Source organism: Pleurodeles waltl, chromosome 12 (genome assembly GCF_031143425.1).
Source record: "Pleurodeles waltl isolate 20211129_DDA chromosome 12, aPleWal1.hap1.20221129, whole genome shotgun sequence".
In the NCBI taxonomy this organism is placed as follows: Eukaryota; Metazoa; Chordata; class Amphibia; order Caudata; family Salamandridae; genus Pleurodeles; species Pleurodeles waltl.
This window is the reverse complement of record NC_090451.1, coordinates 215,549,152-215,565,344: the sequence shown is the minus strand read 5'-3', so window position 1 is coordinate 215,565,344 and position 16,193 is coordinate 215,549,152. Positions and strand designations below refer to the sequence as shown.

The 16,193-nt window shown below is 45.4% G+C and overlaps 1 protein-coding gene across 3 annotated transcripts in view; it reads right to left on the bottom strand.

Annotated features, from left to right (window-relative positions):
* Nucleotides 1–16,193, bottom strand: part of SPIRE2 (spire type actin nucleation factor 2) — a 273,533-nt gene that overhangs the window by 71,567 nt on the left and 185,773 nt on the right. For all 3 annotated transcript variants that reach the window (XM_069216794.1, XM_069216797.1, XM_069216795.1), the window contains exon 9: nt 11,246–11,462. In XM_069216794.1, the coding sequence (XP_069072895.1) occupies nt 11,246–11,462 (217 nt within the window). The remainder of the gene's footprint in view (nt 1–11,245; nt 11,463–16,193) is intronic.

Below are 16,193 nucleotides of genomic sequence, written 5' to 3'. Positions count from 1 at the left end.
TGGGCGGCAATTCAGGCTTTTAGGGGTCCTTGGCGTAATCTGTCTGATGAGGGTCATTTGATGCCTCGGTTTTTTCAAGGTCTTCTTAACTTGTTTCCTCGCCCGGTGCGTTCTTTTCCTTCCTGGGATCTTTCCTTGGTTTTGGATGCGTTGACTGTCGCCCCTTTTGAACCTCTGGGGGGCTGTGACTTGCGTCATCTTTCGTTGAAGACTTTCTTTCTGGTGGCCATTACTTCGGCCCGCCGTTTAGGGGAATTGGGGGCCTTTGCCTGCTCGTTTCTTTTTTGTAAGGTTTTCCCGGATCGTGTGGTGCTTGTTCCGGTTCCTTCTTTTGTTCCGAAGGTGAATTCGTCTTTCCATGCTCGCCAGGAGGTCATCCTTCCTTCGTTTTGTCTGAATCCTTCCTCGGATGAGGAGGTTCGGTTGCATGCCTTGTTGGAATATAAGCAAATAGTTGCTCCTTTTCGTAAGGGTGATTCTCTTTTTGTGAATTTCGGTCCGGCCCGGAAGGGTGAGAAGCCTTCCACGGCTTCTTTGAGTCGGTGGGTTTGCTCGTTGATTCTGATGGCTTATTCTTTGAAAGGGGTGGTTCCTCCCCAAGGGATTCAGGGCCGTTCTACCAGGGGTATGGCGGCTACGGTGGCTGAGCTTCAGGGTGCCTCTGTGGTGGAAATTTGCAGGGCCGCCACTTGGGCCCCACCTTCGACCTTTGTTCGTCATTATAGGCTGGCGGACTTGGGCAATTTGGAGTCGGTATTGGGTCACCGGGTCTTATCCTCTATGATGTAATACGGGGGTGGGGACTCAGTGGTCTTTATTGATTGTGATTAAACTTATTGGAACTCAGTGTCCGTCTCCTGTTTTCTCTTGCTATGTCTCATTGGTTTAAAGGAGGGCGAGGGAGGGACGGGAGGTAATGCGTCCATTACTTACGTTAATGGCATTACTCCTAGTCCTACCCCCTCGCCTTCCTTTCTGTTCCCTCCCGCCCCCCCCGGTACGGACCACCTGAGTTGCTGCTTGGGCTTGTTTTTGTACAGGAGGTTGTGGGGGTGGGGGAGGGTTTAAGGGGAAGGGAGGGTCTATGGGGAGGCAGGAAGCCTCATTGGTTTAAAGGAAGGCGAGGGAATAGGACTAGGAGTAATGCCATTAACGTAAGTAATGGACGCATGACTGCAGATGAAATAGCCTAAGAGACCATGGCTGGGAGGAACAGCTAGTGTAGACACTAATTAAAAGAGCCTGAGGGGGAGGATCTGTCTTTACAGGAGCAGTGCTGGAAAACGGGCCTACGTGGCCAGTCCTCCCCACTTCGACACGCATCTACTGTAATTGTGGGGTGATGAATAGAATGTTTATGGGAGGACGACAGGCTTCTTGGACATTGGGGGAGTGTGTAGTTGGAAGCTCGCTGCACACGATGACAGGAAAGGTAGGGTAGCTGGGGGAGTTTAGGGCGGCACAAAACAACAGCAATCAGAGCAAGACCTGAGAGGGGTCACTCGTCACTAGCTTTGATAAGTCCCCACATGCCATTAATACAGAGACTTTTTTAATGGGACAGAAATATCACTGATGATCTTATACTGGAATGTGAACAGGCCGGGTAACAAACTAAAGAAAGGAGTAGTACTAACACACCTGGTCCAATATATATCTGACCTTATTCTATTACAAGAATCCCACCTGGTGGGTAACAATGATGGTTTCCTAGGTAGGGGCAAATACACAATGCTTGCACGTGCAGGCTTCTGTACAGGCTCGCGTTGGGACACACACACTTGTCCACAAATTCCTGCCATTTCCAGTATTCAAAATGTGGAAGGATCCCCGGAGCTACCGGGTGGCAGTGTGGAGTACGTGGCAAGGGGAAGAATTTTGTGTGGCATCATTGTACTCTTCCCCCGGGCCTGCATTGGCTGGGTTAGTGTGTCTAGAGGAATGGATTATGAAGATGCGCAAGACTGTCATGGTAGTGACAGAGTAAGTAGGGAGGGAGGAAAACTCAGAGACGATACAAGGTTGCATACATTTTTCGACTGCGTTAAGGTTAGAAGACCAGCAGCTTAGACAATATTTTGTGTGACTAACTCAAGGATATGCCTCTTGAGATTAGACTACTTCTTGGTCCTGGCACACCTTCTAGGAAGATACCAAAACATGCAATACCTGCAAGGGGAAACTCTGATCACTCACCACTGAGCCTGCAACTGGCACAAACCACTCCTTGCACTTCCCTCGGCTGGAGACTAGACGCTTCAATTCACCCAAAATGTCACACAAATGTATTTTAAGGAAAATGAAGGTTCAGTGGCATCAGGGTGATCATGTGGGAGGCATACAAGCAGTGCTTAATTTGTGCTTGTTGTTTCCGGTGCTGAGCCCTGGCACTTATTTTTGTGGGCCGGGGCTTAATCTTCTGCCTCAAGCATTTGCTGCAAGTTAAAGACACATATGGGAAAGACGGAGGAAGGGAAAAACAAAAAAGCGTCACAAAGGGAGAAAGTAGAATGCTGCAAGAGTGAGCTGAGGGGGCAGGGAGTGGCTTTATATGAATTGAAGAGGCCCGAGATGACTTCAGGATTACCTCGCCTCAGTATTCTGTGTTCACACATTGAATTGCAGCAGCCGCGTGTTTAAGAGGAGAGCTTTGAGCACCGGCAACTTTTTATTTACAAATTAAGCACTACATACAAGACGGTGGTTAGGGGCCAGCAGATAGCATGCACAATAGGGAAAAAGAAGAAGAGAGACAGGGAGGGCAGAGAGCTGGAGGAGAAACTACTAGCCTAGAAGACACAATACATGGCACACCATCATAGCCCCAGACCGGCCAGACTACATATCATACAGGTCTACCAGACATAACCTCAGGTGACCGTTCGGATGTCTGCCGTGTGAAGGGAGAATGTGGAAGCTGTCAGTACTCCTAGCGGTGACAAAAAGGCTTTCGAATCTCTGGAGTGTCCATGCACTGGCAGCCTCCCTGGGACCCAGTGAACGTGCTCCACCATGTTGAGGTTTGGCGCTTGTATCTCCTAGTACTGTTGTTAAGTAATTGTTCCACGAACAGTTCTGCACTGGAGCGGCCGGCCTTGTGCACCCTCTAGCTTGACCATCAGGGTCTTTATTTCAATCTGCAGTTGCTGTAGCTTGGTGGGGCCATCTGTGACTAAGGGGGAGACCTGGGCCATCGGTATTTCTGGCTTCGTTACCCTTTCTGCCGACTTTGTGTGATCCAAGCACAGCAGAGCTACAGTGATCGCCTTGGCTCAGTTTCCCTTTCGTGCCACTCAGTTACAAGGGCTCATCTTTCCTCAAATACACCTCATCCTCCATACTGTCCCTAAGTACACTCTCAGGGACCGTGTGCCCTATATCAGTGTGTTGGTGGCCATTGTGCTAGTGCAGGGGGCTGTACCATTTGGACTGCTGTAGTGTTCCCCTGTACCGTGCACCTGGGGCCCCAGAGCCGTTTACCCCTGGTGCTCTGCACTCTTAGCTTGGGCAGGACTGCCAGGCTTCCTTTAGGGTGTTCCAGGGCCCATGTAAACTGTGGGTGCCCCAACTCCGTCTTCTTGTCTGGGGGTCCATTGGGATGTCAGCGGTCCCCCAGCATTACTTGGTTTTGAAAGCCTCCCTCAGTCAGGCCTAGGCGGGTGCCAGCTTAACACTGGCAGCGATCTCCTGTGCTCCGGCCTCACTATCGGAGCCACCGCTTCTTTGTACGATCTTTGGGCCCCCTCATCACAGGGTCCTTCTTCTCGCTGCTGCTCTCCACGGGGGCCTGAGGGCACTGTTGTTGCACTGTGGCCCACGCCGTCTGGGTGGCGTTGGGTGGCATGCCATTGTTCAGGGGCTGGGCACCTCGGTGTTCGAGGACCAGCCACCGTTCTGATCAGGGGGCTCCCACAGCTGCCAGGACCTCAGGTGCCCCAGGGACTCAGCTGACACCAACCCGACTTGGGGAGCCACGGGATTATGCTGCCTGTGGGACCTTCAGCGGTGGAGCTCAGCAGCGAGCGTTTTCTGTCCAGGCCATGCACCCGTTTACATCCTAAAACTTGATTCAGTTTTCTCATAAGGTATATTTGTTGTGGCTAATCCAAAAACACTCATCTTCCATGTACCTTCGTTTACCCTTGAACTCTAAGCACATCTTAAAATGCCCTAAAACCTCAACCAGTTTATCATGATATCCTGTCAAAGAAATATCGAGTCGATACCAAAAAAACTGGAATAAATTTCATTTCTCTTCCACTATTACCGCATACACAGATCCAGAATCAACACATACCCATATGTTGGTACTGCTTATTCTCACGGTTCAACAGGGACCATATTTAGCTGCATTTTCCACTTCATAATTTTCTAAAGTTATACTTCCGGAAGATTTTCACTTAACTTCTTTAATCTGCACTCGCCTTTTATGGTTCACTCATCAAGATCTTCATCCTCTCCATTCTCTTTATACACTAAGGGATGAACATGTCTTAATACAGGCCACCTCTCTGCACCCAAAGATATGCTTAAGATATCCTCTACTAAAACTTCTAAATGTAATTAGTAAACCTCTTTCCTCTGTTCCCATACCAAAATATATTCTCCAAGTACAGGCAAAATTAATTTGGTGCAACCAGCCCTTCCACGGAGCCACCGGCAGTTTCCAAAAATAATGGTTTCATGAGAAGTAGTATAGTATATGCATATAGAGTGATCATTTCCCAGCAGTTAATTCAGCTAGAACACATTAGAGCTGGCTTGATCTGTTAAATTCACATTTAGAAACAAACAAAAAAAAAATCTAAAATATCTAAAATACTGTTTGTTTATTCCTTCTTTATTTCCTTGTTTGTTTTTATTCACTTCTTTTTCCTGTTGTACCACTGGTTCTGTATGTGCAGGAAATCAGTGTTTAACTCTCCCTTCCAGCGAGGCCTAGTCATGAGGTCCACCCAACAGAGTCTGTCAGTCTTATTTCCTACCAAGATCGTTTGGATGGGGAACCTCTCATCAGAAGACGAATGTGTTCATTTAGTATTACCACTGCATCAGGGCCCTATTTCTGCTGTGAGTTGGTTAATGCCTATATCCTGGCAATCACTACAGTTTGCTGCATCGGCACACTGAAGTGGACCCATGCAGTAGGGTAAGTGATGTAGCCTAAGCACCTGTTCATAATGCGAATGTCAGCCAATGCCCCACAAGCTGGATGATGCATGTTAGGTTCCGTCGTCACGGGCTGTACTGCTGACCTCATTCGGACCAAGGGCTCACAGAAACTTGAGATCGCTGTCCTTCAGCTTTCCGATGGCATACTATAGCAACTGAAATCTCTGGATCAGTTCTTCACCAGGCCTCTCATCAGCTTTGACCAGTTGTTGGCCAGCAAACTGGATCCATCTTATCGGGTGCAAAATCATGATCCTCTTCTCCCGGAGACCACGCTTAAATATATATATTTGTATCTCTTTGTGATCCTTAATATAGTGTCATTGGTATATTTCGAGTAGAAACTTGAAGAGATATAAGTAGCCTTGATTAATTACTATATTTGAAAATAGGATTACAAATATCTTGTCTCTGATTATAATCCTTTGCTACTGCCAGCGTACTGTAATATGAGTCATAAATAGGACAGTGGCCTTTGCTTTTAGAATTCTCTCTCCGCCCACCTTCCACTTATCTACTCCATGGCCCATTCCTCAGGGTGCTGGATAGACGTCCAGGCCCAGTTCCTAGTTTGAGTCCCTCCCAGCACCTCCATGTCCCTTATCCCTGATCTCTTCTGTGGGATTATAAGGCACCCAGGGACACCTTTTGGTGTCCAACCTTGCTGTTGGCTGTGAAACTGCATCCTTCTCTTCTTCTTTCAACCTCCCATGTCCGTCTTGCTCATAGCTGTCTTCCTTCCCCTGTTTTCCAGATGCACTTCTGACATGTTATTAGTCTGCTTCTCTGGCCTTACAAGTCCCTAGAGATTAGTTTACCATTGGCTAGTTTACAGAGAGTAACGCTACTAATCCCTTATCCCTTTATGTCTTGATGGCAAAGAAACTGTGTCAAAGTTGAAAACAGGTTCAAGAACATGGGGATGAAAACTGCATGAAATGAAATTTTTTGTTTTGGCAATGTGACGCCCTAAATGCAATAGGTGTGCCCAGATGTGGATCCCAGCCACCTGAGTGGAAGTCTCCCTTTGATAAAGAATTGGGGAAAATGTAAAATGTTTATTACATTTTTTTTAAATGAGAAACATTTTATATAAAATATTATTGTAAATTAATTTCACATGTTTATTCTAATGGTGGAACAAATAAAAAAAACATTTACAGCACTATTAACTTAAATTTGAATTAACTATTTAATTTAAATATATTACATTCACTACCTTTTCAAAGATTTAAGAAAAAAGCCCCACCTAAAATAAATGTAAATATTTTGAATGTATTAAAAATTATAAAATGTTATGTTTAACATTGATTTAAATAATTTGAATATTTTTTTACAAATTACATTTACATTATATTCAATCATACAATATACTTTTCAATATATATATGAATGTTTAACATTAAACTGTATATTTAAAACATTGAAATAATTTAATTTAACGTTTTTTCCAATGGGGTTTCATTATAATTCCTTCCTCCATTAATTTCTATTGGAGGGTGTGGCACTGACCTTCTGTGGTGCTTGACTTACTGCTGCTCCTTTTTTGCAGTAGTAACTCTACACTCCTAATTTTAGCCCAACTATTTTAGGGGGTGAAGACATGTAAGTCTATATTTTTCAATAACTTTACCTGCAGATTTTGTGAATATCCCAAAGTAGTGAGTATAAAAGTAAATGTTCTACTAGTAAATTTGCATATACACATTTACATTTGTGAATAGGCCCCATTGTCTTTCTTTCACATTAGCTGGAGTAGGCAATCTACAATTGCTGCGGCCATATGGGGGTCAATGGAAATTCTGTGTGCACTCTGAGACAGATTTATAGGTTGGCGTGAAGAGCACTCCCTAACCGCTAACACAGTGTTCAGCACACCCAATCTATATGTGAGCCAACCCTATGTTTGGCCACAGCAGAGAGTACTCCGTATCCACCGTGGCCAAACTTCTCTGACAGCCGTGAGTAGTAACGGCCATCAGAAGAAATTGCTTAATGTCTTCCCGTTTAATTAGGATGGGCAGACATATAGCCATTTTTCACTGTTTATCACCACCAGGCAAATCCTGGGGGTGAGGGACAGTAAAAACAAAATAATGCTCCCCCATCCATGGGAGATGACTCCCATGGTGAGAGGAACATTACTTTTTATATATTTACAAAAACAAAATCTCGTCTCAGGATTTCCTTTGTGTAAATAAAACAAAATACTGTTTGGTACAGGGCTGCGTCCTGCTGATGCAGCCCTCTAGCAAAGAGTAAAATGCATTGACTGGAAGCACTGCAACAGAGGTTCCTGCCAATGCTTTTATGAATAACCGCATGTTTTGCAGTCACTTATAAATTAGGTGGGTGGGCTCTCCATCATGGGGACGGAGTATTTTATTCTGTCCTCATGGCAGAACGGTCATCCGCGTAAATATAAATCTGCCCCTCAGTCTGAATTTCAAATCCTTGCCTTTGGTTGTGTCAAATTCACACCAGTATAGATGGATGTGCCTTAGTCTGGATATGGCTTGGACACTATATTTATGATAGGATCTTGATGTCCTTAAAATAGATTAAAATGCCATCCAACTAAATTACCAGAAACTGGTTAAGTATAACGCAGAATATATGATCCATGAATCTCTGAGAAATGGCAGGTGCATTGCACAGACTGAAGGGTATGATACCCTCCCAGGTGATAATGCACTCTACAAATCTGCATAACATAACATTACCCTATATTCAAAATGAGCAAAATGAGCTATCTTATACTTGTATTCAGCCTTCATTCACAACTGGTGGTAAACTCCATGAAAATCTAGTGAAGTATAGATACTGGCCCCTGCTGCAGACAACAGGATATCTTTGACTAGTGAAAGAGGATAATGATTCTTACTGATAACCTTGTACAGCCCTCAATAGTCTATACAGGGTCTTAACTGATATGACTTCCTTGGAGGGAGCAAAAAACAATCTAAGCCCCCAATATAATGGTGGACCCAAAAGTGAGAAAGAGGGGTTTTCCTGGAGATATTGTCTCAATATGTATTTTGCAGGCTCTGGTAAAGAGTAAATCCTGTCAAAGGGATCTATAGGTCCAGACTCAAGGGGGGTAATGTAACTTAATTCCTTATGTGGTGGCAGAAATAATTTGTTAAGCTTCTCAGATATATCAAAAATCATTGATGTTGGAGTAATGAGAAATTGTCCTTGTGGTCACCAGAAGTCAGTATCAAAGAAATTGGCATTTCCTTGGCTGGACCCGGAAACGAGTGGAGTGCCGTCAACAATTTGGATCTATTCAAGAGAATTTTGTGAACAGATCAGATATTTCTTCCCATCACCTACCTGTTGCCCATATACAATCATTCTGAACTAAAAAAGATCAAAGTCTGCAGCATAGAAAAAAAATGTTTTCTCATGGTTACAATTCATGTATGCGATTAAAAGAAAAAAAAACGAATCTTTGATGATCATTGTATTTTTAAGATGTAAAATAACATCTCATCTATGCATATGCAGTGCTTCCATAGGAGCTGGAGAGATACACCAAACAGGCAACAGAATTAGGGGTGGCTGAAAAATTCTGCTCTGCCCGGGGAGTTCGCAGAGTTTTGCCCACTCCAGGTTCTGCTTGGAGCATGGAGTTCCAGTCAGCCGCTTGGTGGAGTTTTTTCTTATACGCGGCTAGCCAATGTGAAGTTGGTGAACGCAAGCAAGAATTTGTGTTCCCAAGCGTGATTTTCAGGCACTAGAACACCTCCCGGCAAGACTTCTCAATGCAGAATGCGGATGGTCACCGCAGGTCACATTGAGAAAGCTGCTGCTCCGGTAGAAAATCTACTCAAGTGGCAGAAATAAGCAGCACCTCAGGCACACTGACTGGTGCCGTTCAGGTTGATTTTACAGAGCAGAAGCTTCAGGCACTAAAAATCAGCACGAGCAGTGCGACGTGCCCGAATTCCACCCGCTTGCAGAACTCTTGTTTTTTTTATGTAACTCCTTGAAGTGAAACTCCGTGAGTTCCGCCCACCCGTAAATAGAATGAGTTGAGAAAGAAACACTCCTCTGAGTGGAAGCAAAGCTTGTTCTATGTATATGTAAAGAACTGATTGGAGTAGGTATTGCACACCAGTGTGCTGTTAAGTTAGACTTAATAAGCACTGGCAAAGCCAATAGGTCTCACCTACGTGATGTATTGCCTTTATCAGTGTTTTAACCATGCTGTACAGCATCGCTTCTGCTCTGTAGCATGGCCACACAATAGAGCTTCTTTTTTTGCTATGTTGAGTGCCTAGGGTCAAGCAACGGACGTAGTCTGTGTGGGGAAGATAACAACAATGCGCAGGAAAGAGTATTTCCATGAACTTGTATCTCTGGGAAGCACGTTTAGAATGGGATGGGTGAGGAACCCTTCCCCTGATTCTTGTTGCCTAAAGACCAGTGTTGGCTGCTTCCATTCTAGCCTGTTCATTGAAACGCAATTGCGAAACAACTTCCTGCTCCTTTTTGGCTGAAGTTCCAGAAACTGTTAAGCTAGCCCCAGCATAAACTTTTTTTCCTCTCTCCACAGAAGAAGCGGTGAGAGAAACAAGACGGATGCCGGCACATTGTAAAATAAACAAACAAACAAATCAAGTATACATAATGGTCCTGGTCTGTCTGTTCATGGCTGTCAACAATTCTAATTTCTATTGACCTCACTTCAGCTGTGCTCTTTCATTTACAAGCCTTATATATAGTCTGAGAGCCTCGCTCACATTTCATAAGCTCAGAAGTCGGCGGTACCATGGCGCCCCCGGAGAGGGCAAGCTACTCTGCTGCTCTGTCTCGCTTTCAGGTACGTAGTAACAGACTGAACGCCATATTTACATATTGAGAGTCCCGAGCTATTATCAGTTTTGATGGTGAAATGCTGCAATTTTAGAACATTTAGGGGGTGTTTGTCACATTGTGCATTGCTGCTGAAATGTAAAGATAATTATATAATCCACCCTCACTTACTACGGACCTGAAATCGAGACACATATAAATAAAAAAAGATTGATATTTTGTAGCGCTGAGGAAGCTCACAGAGCGTACTTGTCACAGGGTGTGGGTGAGTGAGTACAAGCAAAAACAAGCATTGGCAAAGTCAGCTCTGATGACTTGAAAGCTGGAGTTAAGCACAGATGAGAAGAGCAACAATAAAGGTGTGGCGCACTGCAACAATTACAACAAAAATAGTTCTCCCTAACGCCAGCTGAAGAGTACAAGCGAAGGGAACAGTAGTTGAGCAATGCTCCTCCGCAGATAAACGGAAGTGACCTATCGCTGCTGAACCACTTAGCAGGCTGCAAACAAGAGCAACACTAGACTAAACCAACGGCAAGCAGCAGCGGGAGCAAAGTCCTAATACAACAGGTCGTCCATACAGAGCATGCCTGCTGCCTAGGATCGACCTAAAAATATCTTGCAGGTGACTGCACATTTTCTTCACGCAGCTTTAAGAGTGATAAGGGGTGCACACCATAGTTTTTACGGATCCAGTTCTAAGTGAAATTAGTGTAGGCCAATGTGTGGCAATTTGATATGTGCCCTATGCCCACTTTGTTTCGTAAGTTACATAATACTTTTTTCTTACCAAAATCAATTGTTATTTAGAGAAACTATACTCATAGTGATTGCACTGATCACTGGAATTCGATTTCATACAACTTCCATCTGTGTATTTCAGAACTATACAGCTGTTTCCAACAAAGGCGTGCTCAGGTGGTGCAGTACAAATTGCTTTTGAGCTGAAGTATGTAGACAGAGCACAATGCACAAACATCTCAGTCACAAAGGAGCTTTTTGTATTGTGGGTCTACAAAAGCATGTTTAAATAATCATACAGGAGCCAGACACCCTGTCACGGCCTACATAGTCATTAGTCCACCAACCATGTATACTGGCCTGCTGATGATAAGATACCTCTGTCCAAGGATTTCCTCATAATGGCATTGATGCTGATATTATTTCTAAATTATCTTAGCTGCATGCTTTAATATATGTTGGGCAGTCAACAACTGATTAGTGACTTATGATTGTCATACAAGATACATACCCTTGCTCTTCAAGCTGTAGACTGGCGTGGTTATCATGCTTCCTGAACGAGGTCTGGTATCGGTCCTCACAGGTCTTAAGTGTCCTTGACATGATTGGCTGTTGGCCATCTCACTCTGAAGCTGTGCCAAATCATGTTCAGAGAAGGAGCGGTCCCTTTTGAGAGGCAATGGGGAACTGGTCACTCTCCGCATCTCTACACTGGGGGATTCCTCCTCCTGCAAAAATATAGAGATTTTTATTAGCTTAGAGCCATATGTTTGGGCTGCAGTCTGAGAACCGTTTCAGATAAGCCAGTTCCTATCAGATTTTATATGATGTAGGTGTACTATGTTCAGTGCTCCAATACACAAGAATTGCTAAGTCATTGAGAAAAACATCTTAGTTTTCAACATGTGCATCGTACGAATCATGGTAGTCTCCTGCTGTGATTGTTAAGCATGGTGAAATTCACACTTTAATACTAACAGACAGAGAGGTGCTCCCATTATATGAACTCCTAGCATTATTGTCATCATGACATTGTGATCTTAGGAATCATTGTAATCACATATTAATGTATTTTTGTGGACAGAAAGCTCCACTGCTTCCCCATCAGCCAGCCCCATCTACAAAACCGGCTGTATCGTCTTCAGACCCTTCATAATGGCACCCCCGCCTATTTGGCTCTGGTGGGTGTGTAGGAGAAGTGTGAAAAATATGAAAAAAAATCCTTCTCCACTTATGAACCAAGGATTTGGAACAACATAGTTGTATCCTTGCTCTAAGTAAAGAACAGCTTGAGGTACCAGAGTGCCTGGCTCCAAGATGGCCACACTCTAGCGAGGCTCCTTGTTCCTGCACAATTATCCATATTAATCATGGCACCATCCGTTATCTAGTATGCTGACAAAATGTATATGGCTACTGAATGCCACATGGACAACACCTGCCAGGTTTATCCGGTTTAAGATCTCCTGGAAGACTCAGAGAGAAGCAAGCATGCTGGCCTGGTCCAAAATGGCATCCCCGCAACTCATACCATGCATAGCTGCTGGCAGCAAGCATCAAGCAATCCAGATAGAAGCGGAGGAGCCAGTCTGGTGAAGGAAGAGCAGGCAGCCTTATCGGCGAGAACCTGACAACTGGTGGATGCCCGGCAGCGGTGCGGGGAACCTCGTTGTGCCTTCCAGGAGCTGCTGTGACCAGGGGGCAGGGTTCAGCTGTCTGCTGTGGGCCTACATACATGGATGACCCCCAAAGGCACAGTGTGGTAGAGGAGGATGTGCCACAGAGACCACCTGGTGGAGTTGCAACCTGGTCGGTCTGCTGAGGCCTAGAGAAGGCTTATGTTGATTATGGCGATAAGCTATGCTGATGGCAGGAAGCCTAAGGGCTGACTGGGGAAGGCTGCCAGACATCAAATCTCCTGGACCCTGCATGGGTGACTTGAGAGGAAACCCCTTTGAACAGGGGCAAGTAGGATACACAGCCACTGGCTACAGTGATGGGCAGCCTGGCGGCTGAGTGGTGAGTCTGCTCGTGCCCACCGAGGGAAACCAGGAGGTGGGACTCATCTACCCACTGTGGGACCCCCATGAGGAAACTACAGAGGGAGCTAGTGACATAGCAGAGAGTGATGCATTGACCTTGCTGGTCACTGGGGCCACTTAGGGGATCCACAACCTGGCCAGACTCCCCCGGATCATTGAGTGTGTGGGCTGGATAGATCAGATAGACAGACTAACGTCCACAATTGGCAGGCACAGCAAATGCATCACTGTTGCAGAAGACCAAATTTCAAGCTTGCAGGACGAAACAACCAGACAGAATGAAAAATGATTAGACATGAGCACGGTACTCAACATCAGCAGAGCGAAGAACAAGAATTTTGAGGCCAGGTTGAGCCGTAATAATTTGTGCATAGTAGGATTGCCAGAATCAATGAATGCTGGCAACATGGCCAATTATGTGGAAGCCCTTCTCAAAAAAAGTGCAGAGGGATGACAGTTTTTCATCATTATTTGAAGTGGTAAGAGCTCACCAATCGCCTGGTTCCAGGCCCCCACCAGATTGTTCAATTGCTATGACAGGAATACAGCCCTCGTTTGGCTCGACAGAAGCTGATGCTTACGTATAAGGGCTCCAACCCTTCTATATTTCCTGACATCACTCTTGTAGTGCAGAATGCCCGCTGAGAGTACCTACCCATCAAACTCAAGCTGTGCCAGGTCAGTGAACAGTATGCAATGGCATATCCTGCATGCCTCAAAGTAGTCCACAAGGTCAAAACACATATTTTCATGTCACCACAGGAGGCTAGACCATTCGTCAAGAAACTCTTCAAGGATAGTGGACAGTGACACCCCGTGGGCTGCAGACACCAGAGGAAGACATGTGGGACATAGAATGACACAAGGACCCCTTCTGGTGTGCTGGAAGGCGGGCACCCCCTCCAGACCCGGATTTGCCATTGGATCCAAGAATGGACACTAAACAGATGCAATGCACTTCAGTACCTGGTACTGAGTAGACTCTGCAGTAGACTTGGACAGCCTTGGCCCTCCACTATCACCCCAGCCATAAGACCATTTGAACCATGAGCAGGAGGATGTAGTGATGGGGTCGCCTCGCTGGGACCATCCACAAGGCCAACACCAGGCAGCATGCTGGATTATAACACAGCTTGTTTTGGTTTCTTGTCACTTTCGCCATTGAGACTGGCAGACACCCCTAAAGGTAGAGGCGTATATAGGCTGTCACTCTGGGCTCCTCCCCGGGGCAAGCCCTATATTGAGACAACTGAGTTAAAGCATGAGTGGTTACATAGTTTTGATGCGCTTGTTGTTTAATGTTCTTACAATTAAGGGTAATTTCACTGGCAGTTTGGGGTAGCTATTCCAGGTTGGGGGGGCAGATACACTGTCAGAAAATCAAATGTGCTTGCTTATCTTTACACAGCACACATCACATGCACATCAGACCCTTGCTGCCCGAAAACCATTAGGGGTGCAAAGCACAGAGCAGATCCTGTCAATGAAATCAATCACTACGTTGTATATACACTGACACTTGAAGGAAGCATGTACCTCCCTCTCCAACTCATTGTGTAGAATGTGCAAGGGCTTAACAATCCTTGCAAGATGCAACAGGTGCTTGCATGTCTAACTTGTCACAAATTTGACTTTGACCTACTTCAAGAGACGCACATCAGGGAACAGGCACCCCCCACATGAGCATCCAAATGGAGAGGGCACGGCTCCTTCTCCAGCTATTCCTCATACATCAGGGGGACAGCATTGCTCATTAAACATGGAATATCACTCACACTAGACCCTCAAGGGACCAATCACACTAGACCCTCAAGGGACAGTCAATATCCTACAGATAGTGATTGGGGGAGAAAACCTCAGGCACCTCAACTCCTATAGCCCCAACACAGATGTCCCAGACATCATACCACGGTTATGGTACAAATGCACCACACTTTTGTCCCGCTCCATACTCTGGGCTGGCGATTATTACCTAGTGTTAAATAACCAGCTGGAATGCTCAAACCCCTCGGCAAGCACCCACCATGCTGCCACCACTGTATCAAACATAATGGAAACTCATAGGTTATATGATATCTGGAGAAATAGATTCCTTGCCAGGAGGGAGGGGACACGTACTAGACTACTGGCCGGACACGTGTGGGTGGACAAAGGTGGTAGATCATGCACCTGTCCTGCTTGTGATCACAACTCCAGTCCTCAAATACCTGTCTTCTCCTTGTGCCTCTCCCCATAATCCTTACTTCACACTGCATTCATGGAGCAGCTAAGTTTCCTTGAACTAGTTAGAAGAACATAAGGGTTTTGTGCACTCTTTGAGGACACTCTGGGAGGCTTTTAAGTTATACATGTGTGGAGTCTGTATCTCCAAACAACATGTGCAGACCACACTCTACGCTGACCAAACCAATACAATGTGAACTCAAGAGTTGGAGAAGAAGTATGTCACATCCCCAAACTCCCATTTATTGGGGGAAATTAGAAGGATACAGAATTTATAGAGGCAGCAGAAACTGAGGTTAAACACCTCCATAGAAATGCCAGGTCCATAATATATGGATAAACAGAGCAACCCAGCAGAACACCCACTATGTTGGCGCAACCAGACAGGTAAACGCCAGCCATTACTCATGTGCAAATAGAGGATGGCACATTGCTCCATGAGGCAGATGGTATACTGTTGAAAATGGTGGACTACTGAGCCTGCCTGTATACGTTCCGTGTAAGCTGAACACCGGTGGATAGAATAGTACTTTGATCCTATAACACTGGTATGAACAGAGGGGCCTCAGAGACAATTCCTAGAGGAGCCATTCTCATTGGCTCGCCATCGAGGGATTGATTCCCCAGGGGTAAGGTCCTGGGAGGAGTTGGCTTCTTTGCCGAATTTTATAAACAATCTGCAACGCTGCTGCCGCCGAGGTTCTTACAGGTGAATATCGAGTCGTTACAACTGGGTGCTTTGGCACAGACACTGAGAGAATCGATACATATAACACTCCTTAAACCAGGTAAACTATCTGATTGTCCAGACTCATACCTCCCACTGTCATTAATAAATCTAGACACAAAGAAGATGGCCAATATGCCTGGAAACCGGGTGCTGTTGCTGCTGCTTGGGCTGATCCTCCTGGATCAAGCAGGTTTTATAGCTGTTAGATCCACCACACATAATCTAAGAACTCTTTCTGCCCTTATACATCAGTTGTACCGTAGGGAGGGAGCAGTGGCTGTTTCATTAGAGGCAGCTACAGCCTTTGACTTGATTGACTAGTATTACATATTTGCAGTTCTGTTGTGAATGGGTATACCACAGTACATTATTGACTGGGTACGGCTACTGTACACTGCTCCCACTGCCCGGAGTAGAATGGGCAGTCTGCTCTCGGTCCGTTCGCCATCAGCTGGGCCACTCGT